General features: G+C 38.0%; 2 protein-coding genes across 2 annotated transcripts in view; one reads left to right on the top strand and one right to left on the bottom strand.

Moving 5' to 3' along the window:
- Positions 1-4,781, bottom strand: part of rtn4rl1b (reticulon 4 receptor-like 1b) — a 160,497-nt gene extending 155,716 nt beyond the window's left edge. Inside the window, exon 1 of the mRNA XM_076873297.1 lies at positions 3,926-4,781. Within this exon, the coding sequence (XP_076729412.1) occupies positions 3,926-3,938 (13 nt within the window). The 5' untranslated portion in view covers positions 3,939-4,781. The remainder of the gene's footprint in view (positions 1-3,925) is intronic.
- Positions 4,782-5,806: 1,025 nt separating this feature from the next.
- Positions 5,807-22,280, top strand: part of dph1 (diphthamide biosynthesis 1) — a 72,609-nt gene continuing 56,135 nt past the window's right edge. The window contains exons 1-3 of the mRNA XM_004558164.3: positions 5,807-5,949; positions 9,246-9,395; positions 20,719-20,782. Coding sequence (XP_004558221.1) covers positions 5,898-5,949; positions 9,246-9,395; positions 20,719-20,782 — 266 coding nt within the window. The 5' untranslated portion in view covers positions 5,807-5,897. The remainder of the gene's footprint in view (positions 5,950-9,245; positions 9,396-20,718; positions 20,783-22,280) is intronic.

The following is a 22,280-nucleotide window of genomic DNA, read 5'->3' as shown; positions in this document are numbered from 1 at the left end:
CTGGGCTAAACTATGCGAGAGACAGATGCAACAAAATGTAGTAGGTGAACAGCAGGAAAAGATCAGATGTGTTAAACCTGTCCAAACGACAAGCTGAACCAAGTACATGCTGACCCGAGTGTTTCGCTCTGAAAAACAACTCCTTGTGCAAATTACGAAGCTTTCGGGGAAGCAAACGTTGCTCTGGGAATATTTTAATGGGAAAAGGATGTCACTTTGTGGAAACTTGTGCAATACTAAATGGGAATAATGGTGGAAGCAATCTAATGGGAGGTGTCTGGAGGGGATTGGTGTTCTGTGTAAACACATAAGTAGGAGATTTTGAAGACATTTTTTCTGTGTTTTCTGTGTTTCTCTAATACGTTTTTGGTAAATGACTGCTGCCTCAGACTTATTACAGTGATCATATTTATCAGGGATTTTGCATGTTTTTCTTCTTCATTACAGCCAAAGCATAGCAGTTTTCAAAGCACGACAAAGTTTGTAGGTGGCTCTTTTCAGTACAGGATGAAGAGCTACTCCTAGAAACTATAAACAAGCTCTGTTTTAAGTTATATACGCTTATAATAATGAGGGATTGGATTTATATAGCACTTTTCAAGGCACCCAAAGCGCTTTACAATGCCACTATTCATTCACACACTGGTGGAGGCAAGCTACGGTTGTAGCCACAGCTGCCCTGGGGCAGACTGACAGAAGCGAGGCTACCATATCGTGCCATCGGCCCCTCTGGCCAACACCAGTAGGCGGTAGGGTAAAGTGTCTTGCCCAAGGACACAACGACCAGGACAGAGAACCCGGGAATCGAACCGGCGACCTTCCAGTTGCAGATACGCTTCCCAACCCCCTGAGCCACGGTCGCCCCACTTATGTTTTGCATTATCAGTGCATGCTGAAAGTGAATGAGACACCCTTTTCTTTTGCATTTAAAAGACTGCTTTCATTTTTTTCCATAATAAAATGGGAAGTATGTCAATATCTTATTTATCCATACATATTGCCTGCACTGATCTCTCCCTGTTCATATGCAGGCAGAGTTTTGCAGAATTCATGCTCTAAAGCATCAAACCTGTCATGTGATAATGCATTCTTGTTGCTATTTGAATTTTGTCTTTCAAGCACTGGGGATTAACAGAGCCTTTTTGTTTATGTTTCCTGGCCATAGATAACCAGTTTAAAAAAGAAAAAGAAAAAAACACATCCATCTAGTTCCCTGTGTGAAATAGCATGGCAGTGCAAAATTAACGTGCGTGATTAATTAATAAAGGTGATTTCATGTTGCCTGTGATATTCTCAACAATGTTCAAGCCATTGAAAATTGATTTTTATACTACTTCAAAATGAGCAGAAACTTATGGCTGCTTACTGAAGTGAAATAATCTATGAAATGCAGGTCTGCATCATGAATGGGCTAAAGCAGCATAAACAAATCTATCTGTGTAATTATGAAAGGACAAGGGTATGTGCATCTTTATCTTTTACAGCGAGTAGATTTTTAAAAAAAAAAAAATTCCGCAAGTGAGTCAGCAAGTACATAAGTTGCATGCCTTTCTATGCCTGTCTGCATGGATCATTTGTTATATGCCCAAGTTCAAAAAGCCTAAGCTGAGCCTCTTCCAATAATCCTGAATAACATGTAGCAGCAATTACAGCATGCCGCGGCATGGTATATTCAGTGGACATCTTGTCCTTTCCATCTCAGAGCTGTTCTGACAGATCATCCCTTGTGTCCACTCTATGGCTGACTGGTTTTAAGAAAAAGAAAGACGGTGCAAGTGAGAAAGACAGAAGAGTCAAGACAGAGATGGAGTGACATGTATTGCATGGCTACGTAAAAGCAGACACGTACTGAACCCAGATACAGACTCAACCTCATAGCTGCTCTAAGTTGTTCGAAGTCACAGAAAAGACACAAAGCAGAATCATAAACATCAGTCAAACAAAGATATATGGACCGTGTTGTCTCAGTTGAATATACACTATAACACCTGCACATTTTCAGACATGTTTGTTGTTTGTATGGGCACAGCCAAACAAATATTACCTCACTGCAACAATAAACAACCTGTACAAAATCATTGCCTGAAGCTTATGAGATCAACATTGTAAATTCTAAGTGCCCATTCCATTAAGATGGTAATTAGCCACAGCAAACTACAATATGGAGTCATCCTGAGGTGTGCTCTCAACATGGGTCAGCTAAGATGTTTTCCTTCTATGTGTATGTGAATGGTGGGTGTCTAACAGTAAATGCTGTGCCCGGTGCATCAGACAGGCTCCCTGGAATGTGTTATTTTAGGTTAAAAAATTCAAATTCACCACAGAACTTCTGCAGTGTTCCTGCCAAAGCTGACGCATCTCTGCTTCACTATTGTAGACCCAGACATGTTGGCAAGTCATTTGTTTTGAATTAAGTGATTTTCTGTCCGCCACTGTGCAGTGGCTGGACAGCTGATTCACAAGTGACAATGTAGGATGAGTACCAAATCCTCAGAGGCCAATCACCTCTGTACAGTTCAGTTCTTAATTTAACCCTTGCTATATACACTGAAAGAGAAAAAAAATGAATGCGTGCTCTGGGGAATCTTCTCGTTGAGAATCTGCTCGTTATAATTACATGTTATCACTTCGGCACTTACCAGTGTGCTTGTTAGTTAGAACAGAGAGAGACATATTTGTGCATGTGTTAAACTCTCTTCTGGAAAAGAGCTTCTTGTAGAACCTACATCATGACTCACGCCAGTTCTCCCATATATCCAGCTGTAACACTTCTCATAAAAGCTGTGAATGAACTGTCTATTTCGTGTGTAGCCACATCAGTTATGAGAAACTGTCAGGATACAAGCTTAGACATTAAACCTCTTCTCAGAGCTATAAGCAGCTATAAACACAGCGTGTTTCATCTCAACTGCTGGAACAGCAATAATCGATCTGATGACAGCTAAAAAAACATGTTGTTTTTCTCTGCCCTGGAGGAACATGACAGAAACAAACCCTCTAAACAGACAGTTTATCACAAGACAGAACAAATAGCTAAAAATACAACACAAGCCATTTGCTGTATGCCATGGCAAAGTCAGAGAAAAGTAAATCCTAATGCAGTGGCTGGAAAAGTGGAGACTAGAGGTCTCCAGGGGTCCCTAAAGGGTCTCCAGGGGCCACAGCAAAATGAGAAACAGTTTAATTTCACTATTCCACTCCCTCAATAAAAGCACAGTGGGAGCAGAGTGCTCTAATCCATTCTCATTAGAGGTTTTAGTCTCCCTACTGTTACACATCTAGTGCAGACAGCTATACAGCTGATTGGTCAGTTGAAGCATTGAATGAAAGAAACCATTCCTTGGAGCAAAGATAGGGACAAAGCAAGAGAGCACGATAGCTATCTACCGGGGGGATCTCGATATTAAAAGTTTCAGGAGCTCTTCCTTTTTATATTAAGTGCCAAAGGTCTTGAGTGCTCATATAGTGTGTAGCCAGCGGAGAATAACCTTGTGAACTACGATTTGATCCATCACATCTAAATGTACTGACACAGAGCAAAATAATAATCCTTCAACCGAGGGAAGTGCTCGGAGAGATAGCCCTGTGACCCGGGTACAACTCATAAACTGCAGTGCGGCATCAGCTGTATTAATATCACACACTCGTCCCCGTGTATCCTTACACAGATGAATATTTCATTGCCAGAAACCTTCAGTGCGTGTTTTGCAAATTAAAGATGCGCTTAGAATGGCGCATCGGCTGTAATAATACATCTGCGGGGCAGTGTGGTGCATTATGATTGTGTCATATTTAAACATCTGTTTCATAACGCTAAAAAGTGCACGCTGTAGATCCACGTACCGTGGGGCATTACGACAAAGCAGACTTCGTCGTGGTTAAAATACGACTTAATTTTGGGGAGCAAAAGTTGAGACTTACTCACCCCTTTTGAACATTTTTGCAGGCCTAGGTGTTTTTCGTCTTATGTCCTCTGAGAATCATCTATTCTTATATTCCAGACTTGGAACTTGTGCCTTTTAGTTTTGAAGTTGATCCACAGCTTTCGTGGCTCGTCGTGCGAGTGTTAGCTGTCACTCCTCTGGATTTTCTTGCGATCCACTGTATTGAGTTGTAGTTGCAGGATGGCTGCCGCGGGATTGATAAATATTAACAAACAACAGTTTTCTTTTTCATAAAGTCTGGCAGATCTGGAAATGAGGCAGAAATCACCGGGAAAGCAGACCAACTAAAAGCGTCCCCCCTCTGTCCGAAATAATGTTAACTCCAATGTGAGTGATGACCGCAAACGCTCAGTACAGTCCGACACAGCCCCTTACAGCCAACTCCTTTCAAACCCGAATCACCGTGCAAGCTTCAAATCAGTTCTGGGGGGCAAGTCGACGGTGATCACAGGAAGACTCCGATTAAAAAAACCCCCACAGATATTTCAATTCAAGTGGCCAATCTCAAATTCTTCTCTCGGTGCTTCGGTGCCGTTCAAATCTCACCATATTTAAAATCTCTAATTAACATAAGTTATTTGGATTCACATTTCGCCTCTGATGTCGGATTAGCCTATAAACGTAGACTCTTCAAATCCTCCTTAATAGTGTAGACTTTGATGGCGTCGCTTTTCTTAAAATCCCCCACTTTTCCGCTCTCCCCTCGTAATTATTACATTTCTGTGATCTTGTCTGTGAATATCTCTCCCTCCCTCCCTCTCTCTCTCTGCTTTCTACCTATGGTTCAGGGCTTGCTGATGCGCTCAAGGAGGGAGAAGTATGTTACCGCCTCAGCCTCCCTCCACCGGGCAGCACACTGCTCCATCGCTCTCAGTGCCTCTGCCCCTGTCAGACACACTGCTCCCTGACACCAGCGGGCTTCGTAAAACATATGAAATGACATAAGGAGAGAAAAAAACCCAAAACAACAACAAAAACTTCAATCTCCGACAATAATCTTAATCAGCATACAAAAGGTCAGGAAAACCAGGTGATGTGCTATAAAAGAAACTCATTTGCTAAAGAAATTCATCCACCCAACTGTATATATTATAGATAACAGCCCGATCCCCCCCCCTCTCTCACTCTCACGCACACACATATACACACACGTGCACGAAGTACTCACAGATTATAGAATAGAATAGAATAGAATAGAATACTTTTATTTGTCAATTTCTTCAAATGTACTTGCCATACAAAGGAATTGAAATTACGTTTCACACTGTCCCATGCGTAGACATTGACAACAATAAGGTGCAGATGCACAACAAAAACAGCCCTAACAATAAGGTAATAAATAGTAATATAATAATATAAATAGTGCTAAAAGAAATACTAAAAATATATACATAGCAGCAGGTGTGTGCAATTGCAATGCAAGTCAGGAATGTTTTCAGTTCTTGGTTCAGATTATAATCATATGCGTGGTTTTATTTAATTTTAAATGTCAGTTTAAAGCAGTTTGGAGCTGAGATATTGAAATAATTGTTTAAACGATTTTCTTTGAGTATTTTTTTGCGCCTTGTATTTATTTTCTATTTATTTATATTATATCTATATGATCTATTTATATTTTCTATTGTATATTTTCTTCTATTGTGTTATTATTATTATTATTATTATTATGAAATAGGTTATAGACCATAACATTAGTTCTATTTCATTAGATTTTATTCCCACTCCGAGTATTGGCTCTTGCTCTTTGCTATTGCTGTTTAACCTGCAGTATAGAAACGTTTTATACACAAGTTTTCAGGTCAATTAAGTCTGGTCACCCTGTCTTCTTGTCCCGATCAGCTAAATCGGTTGCATCGGTGCTCCGCTTCTCCTCATTGTTCTCTGTAATCGATTGGTTTCGCCTTTCTGTTCCTCACACGTGTGTGTGTGTGTGTGTTTTGGAGGAAAAGAAAGATGGCTGCGCCCTCGAGTGAAGTGCAACTTGTTCCTGCCAAAAAGCCCCCAGGTAACATTAATTTCGTCTGTAAATTAATTCATATAGAAGAAATTCTGTTTCGTGTGAGTGTTTTGTAGACATGCGGTTTCCGCAACGAAAACAGATATGGCTATAGTACAAACAAGAAAGTGAGTAGCGCGTCCAGCTTGTATGACGTTAAGTAGATAAAAGAGGTGGTCATTATACATTTACGTGGTAAAGCATTTGTATATTAACACTAAGCATCCCATCCACGTTTACACTTGTCGATGTGACTTCCTGAGATCGCTGCTGAGTGTCTGCAGAGAAACATTTCAGATATAGAAATTTCTCTGATGCCTTGTAATGCGTTGGGTTTATAGGTGCTGCACACGGTATCAGTCTGTGAAGGTTCTCAGTCATCCAGGTCATCGTAGTCTAAGGAGTTTGGAAAGAAAAGCGTCTGGACTTCTGACGTTTCACCTTCAGAACTGAAGAAGCTTCTCGGATGAGAGGTGAAACGTCTTCAAGCAACTTAAAGAAGTCCAGACGCTTTTCTTCCCAAGCTCCTTAGACCACATGGTATCAGATTTTACCCTTAGAAATAAATGTAGATAGTTAAATGTTCGGGTCAGCTGTCCGGATTTGTACTGGTCGCACACCGGCTCACTCCTTGGCGGCCGCTTATCGGGGCCTGGAGCCTGGGGCTCGCTCGGGCCACTTCGGAGGTGGGGTCTCGGTCACTCAGGCACGGCTGGCTGCCGGCGGAGCTCACGGGCGCGTCACTGCAACTCCCCCTGGCTTCTGCTCCTCGGCTGCTGAGTGAGCCCTCATCTGGGACTCTCCTCAGCTCTTACTGGGACAGTGGCGCGGCTGCCCCTCTGTTGGTCTTCCTTGGTCTCTTGTGTTCTGGGGGCCTCTGGATGTCTGGAGTTTTGATCTCCTCCATACCTGCTTCATACCCTGGAGGACGGGGCTGTGGCTCCCCACACTCCCTAGCAGATCGTTACATGGAGAAACCTTTGGCATGCTGATCCACACAGGTATGCACACAGGTGCACACACGGGTATTCACAGACGCGCACTACAGCTTTCTTGGCTGCTGCCTCAAAGCACATTGTGCGCTGTCTATCTTGCGTGCTGCACAATATCGTTTATTATTTAGTATCTACTGATATCTACTGCTAGCTAGTTTGTGATGGTGCCGTTTTTTTTTATTATGTTGCTCTTTGTTGTTTGCTTTCTCTTCTGTTTTTTTTCTCCATACAGGTGATCCAGGTGTTTTTTTTTGTTTTTTCTTTCTTTCTTCCCCCCCTTCTCACCGTCTCTTCTCCCCTTTGGTTTTCTTTCTCTCCCTCTCTTTTTTTCATTCTTTCTCCCTGTCCTATCCCCCAGTCATGTCTATCCCGTTTGTAGCAACTGAAAATAAAATAAATTCATAATTATAATAAAGGTCAATCAAATGGACCAATATGGCAAGGCCATGATGATCCACTTGGTAAAATAAATCCGCTTGGCATCTTTCTTGGCCTTAAGACAACAATTCTGATGGCTAAAGATCCAAATGGGACACACAAAAAAAAAACAAAAAAAAAAACAAAAAACAACCCAGCGGTTTCCACCTTGTGTTTGTAGGCCTTGACAATGGTACGCCTACTTCTTTCAGAGTGTTCTTGATTTGGTTAGATGTTATCAAGTTGTGTTTCCTTAAAAGTTTTGTCACTCATCTTGCCAAGAAGAAATTGCCTCTTCTTGAAACGACAGATTTAAATGAAAAGTTGATGCATGACTGCACAAATTTTAGAGCTGTTTCATCCCAGCACTAAGGTGATCACTCAGAGTAGCTTTGTATTGATTTGCTGTGACCTTTATCTTCAAGAAGATAAGTTGGCCTATTGCATGTCAGGAAAATGTTCCTACAGAATGGAAAAAAAAGCTAATTCATCACTTTAAGGCAAAAGGTTTTTGCATTTTTTTTAAAATATGCCACATTTCTAACTCAATGTCAAATCTATTGTTAAAAAATTTAGGAAAATAAAGTGTTCTTTAGTATAAGGACAACTAATAGTCAGTGTCAAAGTTGAATAATTATATGGTAATGTTGTATGTCTTGAGCCAGTGATCATTTCTTTATGTTTTTGCTGTAAGGGAGCCATATTTTTTTGTAATTTTTTAAAGTGGACTTGAGCAATAGTTCTCCAGGTTTTTTTGAAGGTCTTTCAAAGTTTTTGTTTAGGACATTGTTCGCTTATTCATTGTCTCTGTCGATTTTCAGAGGAATGTTTTTTCTCTCTTTTGTTTAGCCACTTAACACAGACCTCTGAATCATTCAAGCATGAAAAGGTCACCAAACTCAAGAGATGAGCCAGTGTTGTGTCTATACATAACAGATATTTTAAATTCTGTTATTAGGGCCTTTGCTATTAGCTATTTATTAAAAAATGTTTGCACATTTTAAACAAATTGCTGCACCAATGTCACACTTTCCTAGAAACTATAAGAAGGCGAAGGGCAGCTCAAAACTTTCGAATGATACTGGACATTGTGACTGTAATTCTGGCTCTAAACTTCCCCAGTTTTCAGTGTTTCTGCAAGTTCAATGAGTAATAGAAAACTAAACTGAAAAAATTCCAAACATAAGAGAGCACATAATGCAACTTCTTTAACCTCCTAAGACCCAAACTCTCCCAAAGCATGCATTTTTAATTTCTCTTTGATATTTGGGCATATTGGCACCCGATGAATGTAAAAACAAAGAATTACCAGATTTTTTTAAACCTTATTTTTGTTTCTGAGAAAAATGAGAGCCCTATATAAGGATATTTGTTTAAAATTTCGATAGAACAGTGGCAGTAAAATGTCCTCGTAAGTGGAGTAAGGCCCTTGTAGTGTAAAATTGAGTATTTTGATCTAAATAACCCAAAATGTGATGTCCACATATGTGGACGCCAGGTCCTAGGAGGTTAAAGCACTGTTTAAAATTAAAATAAATTCTAAATGCAGTTATTTGAAAATAATTAAAATACTCCATGTAATAGAAAACAGGACAAAGATATGATATCAGATTTAAGATATGCACATTTTAATTACTGTCAGCAACGCTTTTAATAAAGTTTTTGAGAAGGGCATGTTTCCTGCTGTGTTGAATTGCTTTTATTAAAAATACTCTGTAGAGACGGACTCCTGTAGTTTCTTTTTAAGGCAAAAACTGGCGTATTGCTTCACTTAAAGTCTAGTTTTGTGATAACTTTAGTGAACTTTCTATACAGACCTAGGTACATTATATATGCTTCAGACTGTGTTCACCGCATTGCTAACAGGTCGATAATTTAACTTTCTCTTTTTAGCTCGAGGACCACGGCGGGTAGCCAATCAAATTCCAGATGAAATCCTCCAAGACCCTGAGTTACAGGAGGCAATCAAAGCCCTGCCTGCGAATTACAACTTTGAGATCCACAAGACAGTTTGGCGAGTGAGACAAGCAAAATCTAAGAGAGGTGAGTTTCTGTTACATCCTATTTGTTTTTTTTAATGTTTTTTTGCATAAGCTTTTAATGGAAACAGAATCTGTAGTTGAATTCCACAATGTTACAATTCTCACATTCAGTCTGAGTACAGCTGTGCCCTCACCCAGATTCACAAATGCCTAAATTGCTTGTGCTATAAGCTTTTAAAATGCATGGCAGGCTTCTGATTTAACTGCTGAATTGGGTCAGAGTTTGGATGAAGTTATTTGGACGTAAAGGATCTGTAGCTGTCTTTTACACAGCCTGGGATTTCATAAGAGAAACGGTTCTAATATGTAGCCCAAATTATTGGCCAGCGTGAGCAGAAATGATGCTTTTCTTGAACAATATCTGTTCCATATCCTGACACGAGCAACTGTGCATTGCGCCCTCCTTTATTTTAACTGAAAAATATTTGTTTTATGTCTGTTTCATTTCATTGTCAGCTTAACATACGACTAATATTACCTAAAGGTTTATGAAACAATTCCACAAAGAAGAATTTTCTTTTGCTTTACTGCTGTTTTGAAAGCTTTTAGAACGTGTGGGAAGCAGAGCATTGAACATTTATATACAGAAATACCATGCATGCATGCTTTCATTCAAAATGTTGTCCCTGGGTGCATCTGTGCTTTGACCTAGTTTGAAGACTTTATTGTTCAGTTGTTAACGTGTAAGATTTATACAGGTTTATCCAGTTTGGGACAAGCGAAAAAGGTTCCCTTCATCATCCACAGTTACTGTCATTAAAATCAGCATCAGTGTAGGGAACTGAAGAAAATACATCAACACAAGGTCCGCATGCCTTCAGATGTAATATACATGCTGCTGCATTTAGCTTCTCATGTGTGGGCAGCAGATTCAGGCTGTATTGGTATAAATTATAAAAATTAAGTTGGAACAGCATCCAGCCTATGATCCTAAGTTGGACTGTCTCATTGAGTCTTTTATGGGTGGATGCAATAGCCTCAAAATGACATCAGATATTTGAAGGAAATTCGCAGCAGGGATATTTCTGATGATATAGGAAAAAAATACTGAACAGTGTTATTTTTTTATCGGTCAGCTAGAGCTGGGCGATAGAACGATAACGATATGTATCGCGATATAACTTTTACTCGATAGAGAAATTAAGCTATCGCGATAGACCTCGCCGCTCTTGTCCTCTTAAAAAAAAAAAAAAAAAGGTCAGCCGATCCAAATTCAGTAGCGCAGAGCCGAACCAATCACAGCCGCAGCGTCACGTCGCGTGACTTGTTAGGTACAGCACAAGTGCCAAGCCGCACGTGTGTTTGTTTGGGAAGCAGCCAGCGGGTAATGGAGGAAATGAGTGTGCCGACTAGAAAAATCAACCGAGCGTGACCGAAGAGAAAACAGATGATGGTTCCAATGCCGGAGAGATTGTCGAACGGAAGAGCCATAGAAGTTCCGTAGTGTGAAGGTATTTCGGCTATTTCAAGTCTGACAAAAAACAGAGTAGCGTGCACTGTAAATTGTGCCGAAAGCAAGTCTGGAAATACAATAAACTGGTGCATGCGTCACACTGTGCGCCACGTTATTGTTTCGGTGAAATGAATTTCTACAATACTGTTACTGTTAATTCTACTCTCTGCAGTGTTTAAATGCTTACATATACACACAGTTACTGTCCGTCCACACATATGACTCGGTTCTGCTTCTATGCCCCAGCTTTGTTTACTTTTTCCCACCGAGGCTTCTAGACTTCTGATTGGCCAACCTTTCTGCACGGTTAGGAATCTAGCGCCACCTGCTGCTTTGGCATGTTCATAGCAGCGTTTTCCTTCATTTCTGCCTTTATGTGTGGACGGGATTATTTTTTAAAACGAAAACGGAAAATCTCCGTTTTCAAAAATACCCGTGTACGTGTGGACGTAGCCTCAGTCTCTGACTGGAAGCGCTAATTCGTCATTCGGCTTTTGTCAGACTAAAGTAACTGTTAAAACTGTTTGAAAAGCTAAGCTATACAACAAGGAGAGATTGAGAATTTCCTTTTAGTTCTCAGTTTATTTGATATTGACAAAAGTTAGTCAGTTTTGTCTGTTCTTCTGTAACACAAACTAAGATTTATTTTTAGAATTAATACTTTATTTCTAAGTGGAATTGACAATTTAGTCTGTTTCATTTGTTCTATTTTGAAACTTAAACGCTTTAGCGGCTGCCTTTTGTGTAGTTTGCAATATTTGCCTTTATTTATCTGGAAAAAGTCTCATGTTCCTTAAGTACATCTACCCTGTTGAACTTATTATGGGAAATAAATATTTAAAAACAAGCTGCTGATAATTTCACATTTTACTTGTGAGCAACGGCACATTTAAATCTTACAAATATAGTTATTTGGCTTATATCGTGATAGATATCGTTATCGCCTGAAATGAAAAAAACATATCGTGATATGAAAAAATCTCATATCGCCCAGCTCTACGGTCAGCGCAACCTCATTTCACAGTCACTTGTATTTATACCTGCTAATAAGGCGCAGGAAGCTGCTACGGTATTCTCTTGAACGCTAGGTGTCACCACTCGGATAATATCGCAACATAAGTGCTGATAGAAGTAATCAAAACTAGAAACCAAGACTTTGAGTGTTTTTTGCAAAGTTTTCAAACTGTTCCATTATCTCCCTTTGGCTGTCTGTATGTTTCTGATATCAATAAAATGGTAGTAAAAACATGATCGTACACTCGTGTCTTCCACCTTGCTGTGGCAGCCATAGTGCAAGGTTACAAAAATCGAAAGCTGCATAATGGCCCCATTACATGACAGTGGTGATGCAGCATAGTCAAATATGAGAACAAAAGTAGCCTAGGTCATGTTTTCCCTGGAAATTTTAAGTAAATGTATAACTGCTTAACACTTCCACAATGACTAAAGTAATTAACTTGTTAGGAGAATGCACAATATTGTCACATCATAAAACTGAGAAATATTTTCTGCCTATGATTTTGTAGCTTTGGTTGAACTTTTTAACCAGTTGCTTAAAGCCCTGCTTTTCCATCATGTAACCAAATCTGTAATCTCCATCCACATTTGCTCTTCCTGTCATATGGAGTAATTTGCAAAGCGCTGTGCTCTGTTGGAGGCTGATGAAGTAGTTCCCTTTTTACTAAGTTTTTATTGGAGGCTGAAACACAGCTCTCGCTCTTAGATGTGTCTTGGTTAGTGTTATTGTCGTGTACTATGGAACATGACACATGGCATTGCTATATCATTGATATCACCTTTATATCATGTAAATATGTATATTACACCTCTGATTTTACTTCTTACTGACCATCTTTACCCTTGATTCTGTTATAAAAGTGTAATGTTGTAAGTCCATGCTAATAAAAGATCTATGCTGTGTGAAAAGTGTTGCTGGGATCAAATATAGGGATTTAAGTTTCTATTAAGAATATGGTTTAAACAACTTGCAAAAAATTACATTGTAGTTTGTTTGCATTTCACCGGGTGTCTGAACTTCTCATAAACAGCAGTTGCAGATACATTCAGTTCTATCAGTGCTTAGTAGGTTAGCAACAAATCTAATGGTAAGGTTTTTAATTTTTGTTTTCCTGAAAATGCAAATTGTGCTTTGTGTGCATTGTACTCTATTCAAATTTAAATGAGTTGTTGCACACAGACAATTTAGAGATTAAGATTGCCAGTCAAAAATGTCAATACTTTTTTCTCTTACATGCTTTCACATACAGACTTGTGGTTTTACCATCATGCATTGCTGCATGTATCGTCTGACTTTTCCCGATGCCAGTTTTTCTAGTGCAGCGGTATAGGAATAATGTGTCAGTATTTGCTTCCAGCCTAAAAAAAAAGATCCTTCACTAATATACATGTCAAAATGTGTATTTTTTCTACTCCTTCATGCTTTGGGTAGTAGTATGCAGATGGCATGCCAAGAGGATATAATTTTTTTTTGTCCCCGTGGGGAGTGTTTGTTTTATTGCAGCCTGCTTTCTTTGCTTTTTCTGTTAAGTGACTTCTTTTTATCAGAGCTTCTGTCTCTGAACTGTGAAAAGGGCATAACTCACCTCATCACCCCCGTCTCTCTTTGTTCCTCTTTGTGTCCATCTGTTTCTTTGTCCTCCTTTGAACTCTGCAGTGGTCTCATAGTGTTCTTTTAAAACTGAGAACTGAGCATCATACCATAAAATTTTATTTTGGTTCCCCAGCCTCTTTTTTTTTTTTTTATAAATCTAATCTGTTATGCAATTTTCAGAACATTTTTGTTCTTCAGCAACTTTGGCTGTTGGCTGTCTTCTATCATAATTACATCATACATTAAATGAAAACAAAGGCAAGTGAACAATTTAGTTTTTCAGCAACTTTAACTTCTGCTGTTGCGATTGCATCATCCGTTCACTTAAAATAAAGACCCAAAAAGTAATAACAGGTCATATTAACTTGGTGACTTGAGGCAACTATGTCTTTGGTGTTGAGTTTCAAGTATTATATTTATAAAATTAAATAGATAAGAATAGTTCATTTTCTAACTTTGGTTAGGAAATGGATTGAAGCAGATGATTTATTGCTCAGTATAAATTAACTCCTGTATGTGGATCCTGGTAATTATTTTTGCATTGTGTTAAATGTGATTTTTTTTTTTTTTTTTTTGATGGGGGTAAAATACTAGTTTCCATGTAAATAAACATGTAAAAAAGCCAGAGATAATTAAATGAGTACATTTGACATTTTCTTTTTGATGTTTGCGTGAGCTACAAGAATTAAGTGAAGCATTTAACACCATCTTTTAGTTTCTACAGTAATCTTCCATGTTGCAGTTAGAGGCACGCTCAAGCAAAGTAGGATAATATCTTAAAACTAACAATCCTGGTTTCATTGCAGTCATTAATTTTCTAAACTTTAAAATTAGGTTATGAATTAATTTTGAATTATAATCACAAACAATGTTAGCTTCACATTCGGGCTTATGTGGAATTCATGGTACTGTGTTTATGTCTATTTGTATTTACCTACACAGATACAAGGATTATATGCATGTAAACTAGTCCTTCAGAAAGACAACAGCACTTAACCCAACAGGAATTATGCGATGGGCAGCGTAGCAGGTTGAAAACTGGGCCTGGGCAGCAAAAGGAGCATAGGTCACCACCTAAAGAGAGAAATGTAAAAAACCTGATATCCAAGAACGGCGTGAGAAGCTTAGAGACTCCAGCAGACATTTTGCATTGTTTTAACTTGAGCTCTTTGTATGTTTTGCCTGTTGTCTTTTCCGTGGCTGGCTGAAGGACCAACAATTGCAAAAGCGAGATGAGGCCTAAATTCAAAAATCCTTTAAAATTCTTTTTGTACATCTCTGTCCACCTTTTTCTACATTCTCCATGAAAGTTGTTGGGTAGTAGTGATTGAAGTCAATAGTGAGCATTTGTATTTCTTTATCTATGAAGATGGGCAACTATAAAACACATTATTAGGTGTCAATGATCAGAAACTCCTTAAAGCACCAGCATACAGTCCGCATTGGTCGCTTTGTGCACTGTTGCAACATCATAACGCAGTCACTTATATTAATGTCTGCTGTTCAGGCACAGGAAGCTGCAGTATTGAACTAAGGAGTTTTTTGAGGTCTTTAGACACATCTCTCACTAGTTTTCCTACCAGGCTTCTTCTATACTAAGTGGCTCTCTTTGAAGATTATACTTCTCACTCCAGTTCTTGACACTCGGATATGCTGTGATAACTTTGTATGTCCATTGCTTGCTTTGTGAACAATTCTTTTTCTCAAGTCTAAACTAATTTCTTCTTTTTTGGCATAATGCTTTCTCAAGTGAAAGCTCAAACCCTTTATCTTCCAATTTACACAAAGTATAATCTTCAGTTTTAACTTGATTTTCCAAGCTTGTGTATTGCGAAATTAAATCACATCATTATACAGCAGTGATCTGTGCTACGGCTCAATAAAAAGGTTATGTTTTTTTTATTGTTTGCAAATAAAAACACTTAATACTTTATGGAAAAAAACCCCCACTTTTGAACAAAAGTTTGCAAACAAACTACATTAACTGAGCTGCAATAGTGATGTGAGAATGTATTGAGAGTGAAACAGCGGAAAATTGAGGCTTGGAGGTCTCTTTGCAGCCTTGAGGGTATAAACATAAAGATACAGGACAATTCAGGGCCATCTTAACCACGTTTAGGCAAAAGATTAATCAAAAAGAGGATTTTTAACTTGATGATTTGGTATTTGCTTTCCAAACCTAAACTGGACCTGGTTCAACAGGAGTGGGGCCTGATAGCTGAAGCAGTCACCTCTTATTGTACTACTGAAAACTCCAATGCAATAATATGGATCAATGAAGACTTTCTGGCCTGGTTTTTTTTAAAGAAGAAGCAAAGAAACTAGAAACAAATAGCAGAAATATGATTCATCTTTCTATGTAGTTTATTTTAGTACTCCAGCTGCAGCATTTTTGGATTAATTAGAGGCCACTCAAATAGCTTTTGGTCATCATTAGAACAAGGAATTACAGTAGTTCAGACTAGAAAAGAAGAATAATTTCACAAGATGCTCCCAGAATTCACAATGTTGCAGGAATAAAAAGTCTAAAGAGTAACCCTTTGGGTCACAGCAACTGATTTTGTCATTTTTGGCTGTAAAATTGGACAAAAATTCTCATCGTTTAGGAGTATAACTTTTCTCTCGAGCCAAGAGTCTGTCATCTGACAAGGGATTTAAAAAGAGTTATTTGAAATAAATCATTTCAGTGTAAGGAAGTCATCTAAAAGTGGTGTACATTTCAAATAACTGACAATTTGTCCAGGGCGTTTTGATGAGAGGAAAAGTCTCAGAAACATCCAAAATTTAATCAGTGGATCTGCAGGTATGCTTGGAACCGTTGTTGTCACAGTGGATGAGCCCATAATCATAAAGAGATTTTGCCTGTTAAATTCAAGGCATACCGGGAAATAGAAAAGCTGCTGGACATTTATATAAAACACCAGCATGAATCCATTTGTGCTGGAAGTGACTTTGGAGGATAAAGATATTCTTTTTTACTTGATCTGTTGATATCATTGTTGAATTAATGACTAAATCAGATATTTATATTTGTTACTGTTTGGTCCAGATATTTTGAAGTAGACAACAATATCAAGGTGATATACTTATTTTTTGTGACTGTAGGCAAGTTCATTTCTAGAGAATTATTTTGCAATTAAATTTTTGTTTAAAAGTTTTTTTTAATTCCTTCCCCAATTAAAAATGTTTTTTTTTTAAATACTAAATACAAAATAAATTCCAACTTAAAAAGTACAAGATGTCCATTCCTCTTGTCTGAACAGTTTTTGCCTTTATTGAAGGGATGACACAGAGTTCTCACACAGAGGAATTGTGCTCATTGTGTTCAAATTCAATGTTTCTTTCTGTCTTCCATTTACTCTTCACACACTTAGACAATTCACACACCTATTACACTGTAGGTATAAATGAATCTGGGGAATTCCCAGCAAAATAAACCATTCTGCTACTACAACTCCAGTGGTGTCTCACTACAATAAAGCAGCAGTAAAATATAAGCAGTCTTAAGAGTTGCACTTTAAATACAGTTTACATAAATTTAATGACTTTACAGCTCTCAATAGTACAAGAAATTACAGCTTTAATAAATCTGAAACCATATCATTTGCTGAGGACCATGCCATTGTGCCCAAGGTTCTGGTTAACAGTACTCCGTCTTACAATGTAGCTGCTTGGGTTGTCATGGTAAACTGGTAATATCTGCTAAATTAACACTGCTTAGCTAGTCAAAGTGAAAACCAAGATGCTCTCTGTGGGCTGGGGTTGTAGCACAAACTTAAATTAATTGTTTATTGTGAAGAATAGCTGCTCAAATTATGACAAACCTTATACCCACATACACCCACATAGTTAGTCATTCCCTCATCATCAATCATCAATGGAAGACACTCTTAGTACTGCTGACCACTGCGTTAATGGCAGTGCCAATAGAGGGCAGATCACACAAATCAGTCACCAGATTAATCACTTGCTATGTATATACTATTAGTCAACAATATTTTTTTTATGCTTAATCTAAGCTTTACATACCTCAGCTTAATCTAAGATATGTAAAACTGTACCAGTAAAAGTGCTATTTCAATATGAAGTGGGCAAGTCAGATGTGTTATAAAAACTCATGAAAAAACTTTATTTTGTTTCCTATTTTTAATACTACTCATCTTGGAATTTAACATTATACTGTACAGATAGAAACACAGGGACATCTCATATAATCACATGTATACAACATGGTTTTTTTTTTTATGGGATAAACCCAGTCTATGGTGTGTTTTTATCCTTCTGGTCAGGTCTGTTGTTGTGAAAACTTCATGTAATCTTTGGCTTTGTTCATTCTCTCTGCCATCCACTGATAAATTGGTCTTTCCAGCACTTTCGCAGTTTGCCTCCTACTTTTGATTGTTAACATAATCCCACGTGTAGCTTTTTAGTTACCTGTGCAGCCATTAGTGTTGCAACAATAGGTATACAAAATTAGATGATTGTTGATTGACATTTCACTCATAAAGGGGATGTTTACTTTCTTTCCTATTGAGAAAGTTAAGAAAGGGGCATGTATATATGAACTGCATTTTTATTTAGCCTTGTAATATACTTATTTGATCGCTTATATTGGCCACATGGTTGGGTTGTTACTCTTATTTGGTCAAGAATGTCCAAACGAGAGCAAGAGGGAAGTGGCAGGATCTTTATGTAACACAACAACATGCATTCACACAGCCTAACACACCTCTTCTATCTGACTCACCTTTCATTTGATGGAGTAGATGGAGAAAGCTCTTCGTTTCTGTCAGCTGTGGCAGAGGTGTGGTCTGAAACCTTTCTCTGTTAATAAACTTGGCCTTTCCTGGGTAATGACCTGCCTCTCACAGCCTGCATGACACTTGGTGATCCCTTAACCTTTCATCAGCAAGAACTTCTCTGACTCTTTCTCCTTAGAACTGCTCTATCTATCACTCCATCTCATGACTATTCACTTTGAGCCTGCTCAGTCTTTTATTTGTCCCAGCTTTTATTGTTTAATGCCGTCACTGGCGCCGAAGTCTTGAAATGGTTTCAGGGCTAGTCATCTGAAAACATTTCTACACTGAATTCAAGGTCTTCGAGTTGTAATTCTCCACTGAGACATTGATGGATTTATTGAACTAAGGTGTGACAGAGTTTGACGGGAAGAAAATGTCACGGTTGATTGAAATAACGCCTTTGTTCCCAGATACTCGCTCAGTGTGTCAGACTTGGTGGCAGAGACTTCACACTGAACTGTTGAAGTCTTGTGCCTGCATGTCTGCAATATTAACTTCCACAAAAGGTATAAATAAAAAAGAAAACAACTGACAGGAGATATTGCTAGTATACAAACAGTGTAGACTAATATAATCCCAAACAGCAAACTACTGTAGCCAACACCTGTGTTTCAGAATTTTCAGACAGACATATACACACACAAAAAAAATCCTTTGTTACCATCACAGGTACACATTTTTCCTGATTTTTAGAATATCTATACGCAAGTCAAGTCTTTCAGCATCACAGTCAGCCTTTGCTGTAATATAAATAGAAAATTGGTTTCCAAGCATCTTAATAACAGATTAAATGTTTGCATCCTTTATCCAGACAAACTGTCGGCTTCTCAACTCATTTTTTTTTTTTAAAATCACTGAAAATCGTTTCTCTTTGAGTTTGCTTCTGCTGATGTCAGCATGTTAGCTTTTTTTGCTTTGTGAGGAAATGATAGGATTAATGTAACTGGAACATCATTGGATTCTTAGTGAATTATGTAGGAAACGTACTGCAAAAACACCACAGCCTGTTTGTCAAGAAATCCCAGTTTCAATTTGTAGTTACTTTGTTTTCCAAGTAAATCCAAGTATATTTGCCCTGTAACCAGTAATCACAGTCCACAACTGTTTCTAATATAGCTGGCAAGTGGCTGGGATATATTTTGAATATAAATGTTGTGTTGTTGAAAACAAAATGATAAGAATTTGTATATTGGTGTCATTGTTTTTAACATTAAAAAAATGTCACAAAAACAGATACAATTGACATTTTATTGATTTTTATGCTTTTGCTTCTTAGGTTTGGTATATTTCTAGTTTAAAAGCTTACAAAATGTTCATTTAAGCTAATTTATTTCAGTCCCCTTTGGACTTGTGTCTAGTATGATGTCCAGTCATCATTATTGAGAAAACAAAAAAACACTTCAAATTTCCTTGTCTATGACAGAGTACATTTAATAAAAGTGTCTGCTTTCTAGTGGCTAAGAATCTCTCATATAACACTGATTTGTCTTATTTATTTTTAAAAAAATGAATATGCATGAACGTGTTTCATTTCACTGATTGCAGCCAGAGAGCAGTTTAAGAAGAGGGGAGAAAAAAAAAGCCCAGAGATTGAAATGAGACACTAGGCACTTTGGTAAATGTTGCCCTATCATCTCAGGTGGTGTAGCATATCAGTAGAGGTATCGGTGCAAATTAACTGATTCATTTTATCTTCAGTGCTCGCAAGTGCAAGTGTTTTGCTCGCATTTGGGAATAAATTTAATGTGTGCAAACAAATACTCGACTTAAAAGTATTAAAAAAAAATTAAACTCCACCAGTCTTTCTCTCTCTCTTTTTAAAAAAAAGAAATGGTTAAAAACACAAAAACAATTTGCCGATCATTTGTGTCATAAGTTTCCCCTTTATATATGTCAGCCTTCAAACTCATACACATATTTGCAGACAGCAAATACACAGGATTGTGGCATAGACAGTGAATCCAAGTAAGGAATGCAGGTGAACATAAAGATATTGTTTTGCTGGGGTAAAAAAACAACCTCAGGCTGTGTAAAAATGAGAGCCTTTGTAAGTAAAAAAGCCTTAAAAAGAGTTATTTATCACAACACCTGTTCAAGCATCAACCTGTAGAAAAGTGATTTTTCTTTTCTTCAACCAGTCATATCCACCCACCTTGTGGGGGGAAAAAAAAGAAAAGATCTAGTAGCAGGCCTTGAGCTGCAGAGACAGACCTGGGGTTATTGGTTTGGACTATATTTCCAACAACCTGTCACCCACAAAAATAAACCAAGAGCACTACTGTGGAGAGAGGACAAATCCTATGAAATGTCACTGTTTGCTGTCAGTGGAGCACTCTGAACCAGAAGCAGCAGCTATGTATAGCTGTACAGTTGAGAAAGTATCAAATAACATCTTGTCATCCCTCTAATGCAAGCATGTAACTTTTCTATTTGTTTTCTTTCTCCGGTCTCTCTCCAGTTGCTTTGCAGCTTCCAGAGGGCCTGCAAATGTTTGCCTGCATCATCAGTGACATCATTGAACGGTAAGCCACATTTAAAAAAAAAAAATTAAAAAAAATGATTTCATACTTGCTTGAAAGATAATTTCAATCTCAGACTTCCCACCCATGTGTTGTGTTGTGGTTTTAAAAGCCATTCTAACTTTGCACTGTTATAATTTGCACTTGTTTGCCCCATGCAACTAATTTCTGTGTTCACCTTTCTGTCAGATTTGAGAACAAATTTAGATGGATTTGTTTGGAAAGCTGCAGTTAGCTTATTTAAAGCCTAAAGTTAGCTCAATAGGTTTTGGGGAATAAATACCTAAATTGTGCTTCGATAAACCATCACAGTGGACTTGAAATGAATAATCAAGATGGTGGAATTTCAGTTAGCCATTGCTTTTTTTTTTGTCTATAATTTGTCCTATTTCGTAGATGGTAGACCATATAAACATGACTATAATTGTAGTTTATGTGGTGGAGAAAGGTCAAAGTCTCCACTTCAGTCATATCGTGTTTGATCCAGAGGCAAAACAACAAGTGTCGTTGTCAAAGTACTTATGCACCAGTGTGTAGATGTTCACACTCTGTTTTGTGTGATTCCTCTACATCAAAGTTTTAGAATGCAAAGTTAGCACAGCATCGAGGTCCACTGTAACCACTTCATAAGAAAATATCCATACATTCTCTTCCACTTACAGCTGGTGTAGAAACCAGCATCATGTCCACTTGGTATTGGAGAGCAACAGCCTTATCATAATTCCCCACCTTTGACTCAATCAGAGATTCTAAGGCATTACTCAGGTTTAGGACAGAGCAGATAACAGCCTCCCTTGCTCATAGCCCACAGCGGAGGAGGGAAGCGATATTATTCTTGTTAATTACAGTGCGTTTCAGCCTGCATATTCCCTATTACACACCAGCACTCAATCACACAGACACCACAACTTTTTTTCCCCCCTCCATCCCACAGTGAGCAGTGCTTAAGCAATAATGTCCACTAGACCTAATAGTTTGTCTTTGAAGCTACCCTGTGGTTTACCCTGCTCTCTGCTAAATAAAATTGGTTATTCAATGTTTAGGAAAACACAAATCATAAAGCACACTCAAGTGAGAGCACTGCTTTGGAATTTGTTAGTATAAGTGTCTTCTTTAAGAAAATGACTGTTATGATTAAACACTCGGAGTGGATTCCTTTCATATGTGTTTAGCCAGTGGCAGCTTCATTATGTTATGGGCAAGATAAAGAAGAGTTGTAGGATTTACCATAAATTTTTCAGGCAGGGTGCACCATTATTATGGTTTTCACAATTAGACATACTTTATATTATTATTGCAAAAAACTCTTTGCTAAAATGTGTTTCTGCTTTACGTCGTTTCCATTTTCTGTTCTGACACCATCATTTTTGTTCATCATTTCTCCTGCTGTATCATTCTCCCTCTATCCAGACTCCGGCTTTATCTTTCTGTCATTCTCTTTACAGACATTTCTTACTTTTTTATCACAAGAAAGATGATAGTGAAGTTTTGATGATAGGAT

Source organism: Maylandia zebra, linkage group LG14 (assembly GCF_041146795.1).
Source record: "Maylandia zebra isolate NMK-2024a linkage group LG14, Mzebra_GT3a, whole genome shotgun sequence".
NCBI lineage: Eukaryota > Metazoa > Chordata > Actinopteri > Cichliformes > Cichlidae > Maylandia > Maylandia zebra.
Note: the sequence above shows the minus strand (reverse complement) of the source record. Positions and strands in the feature narration are given on the sequence as shown.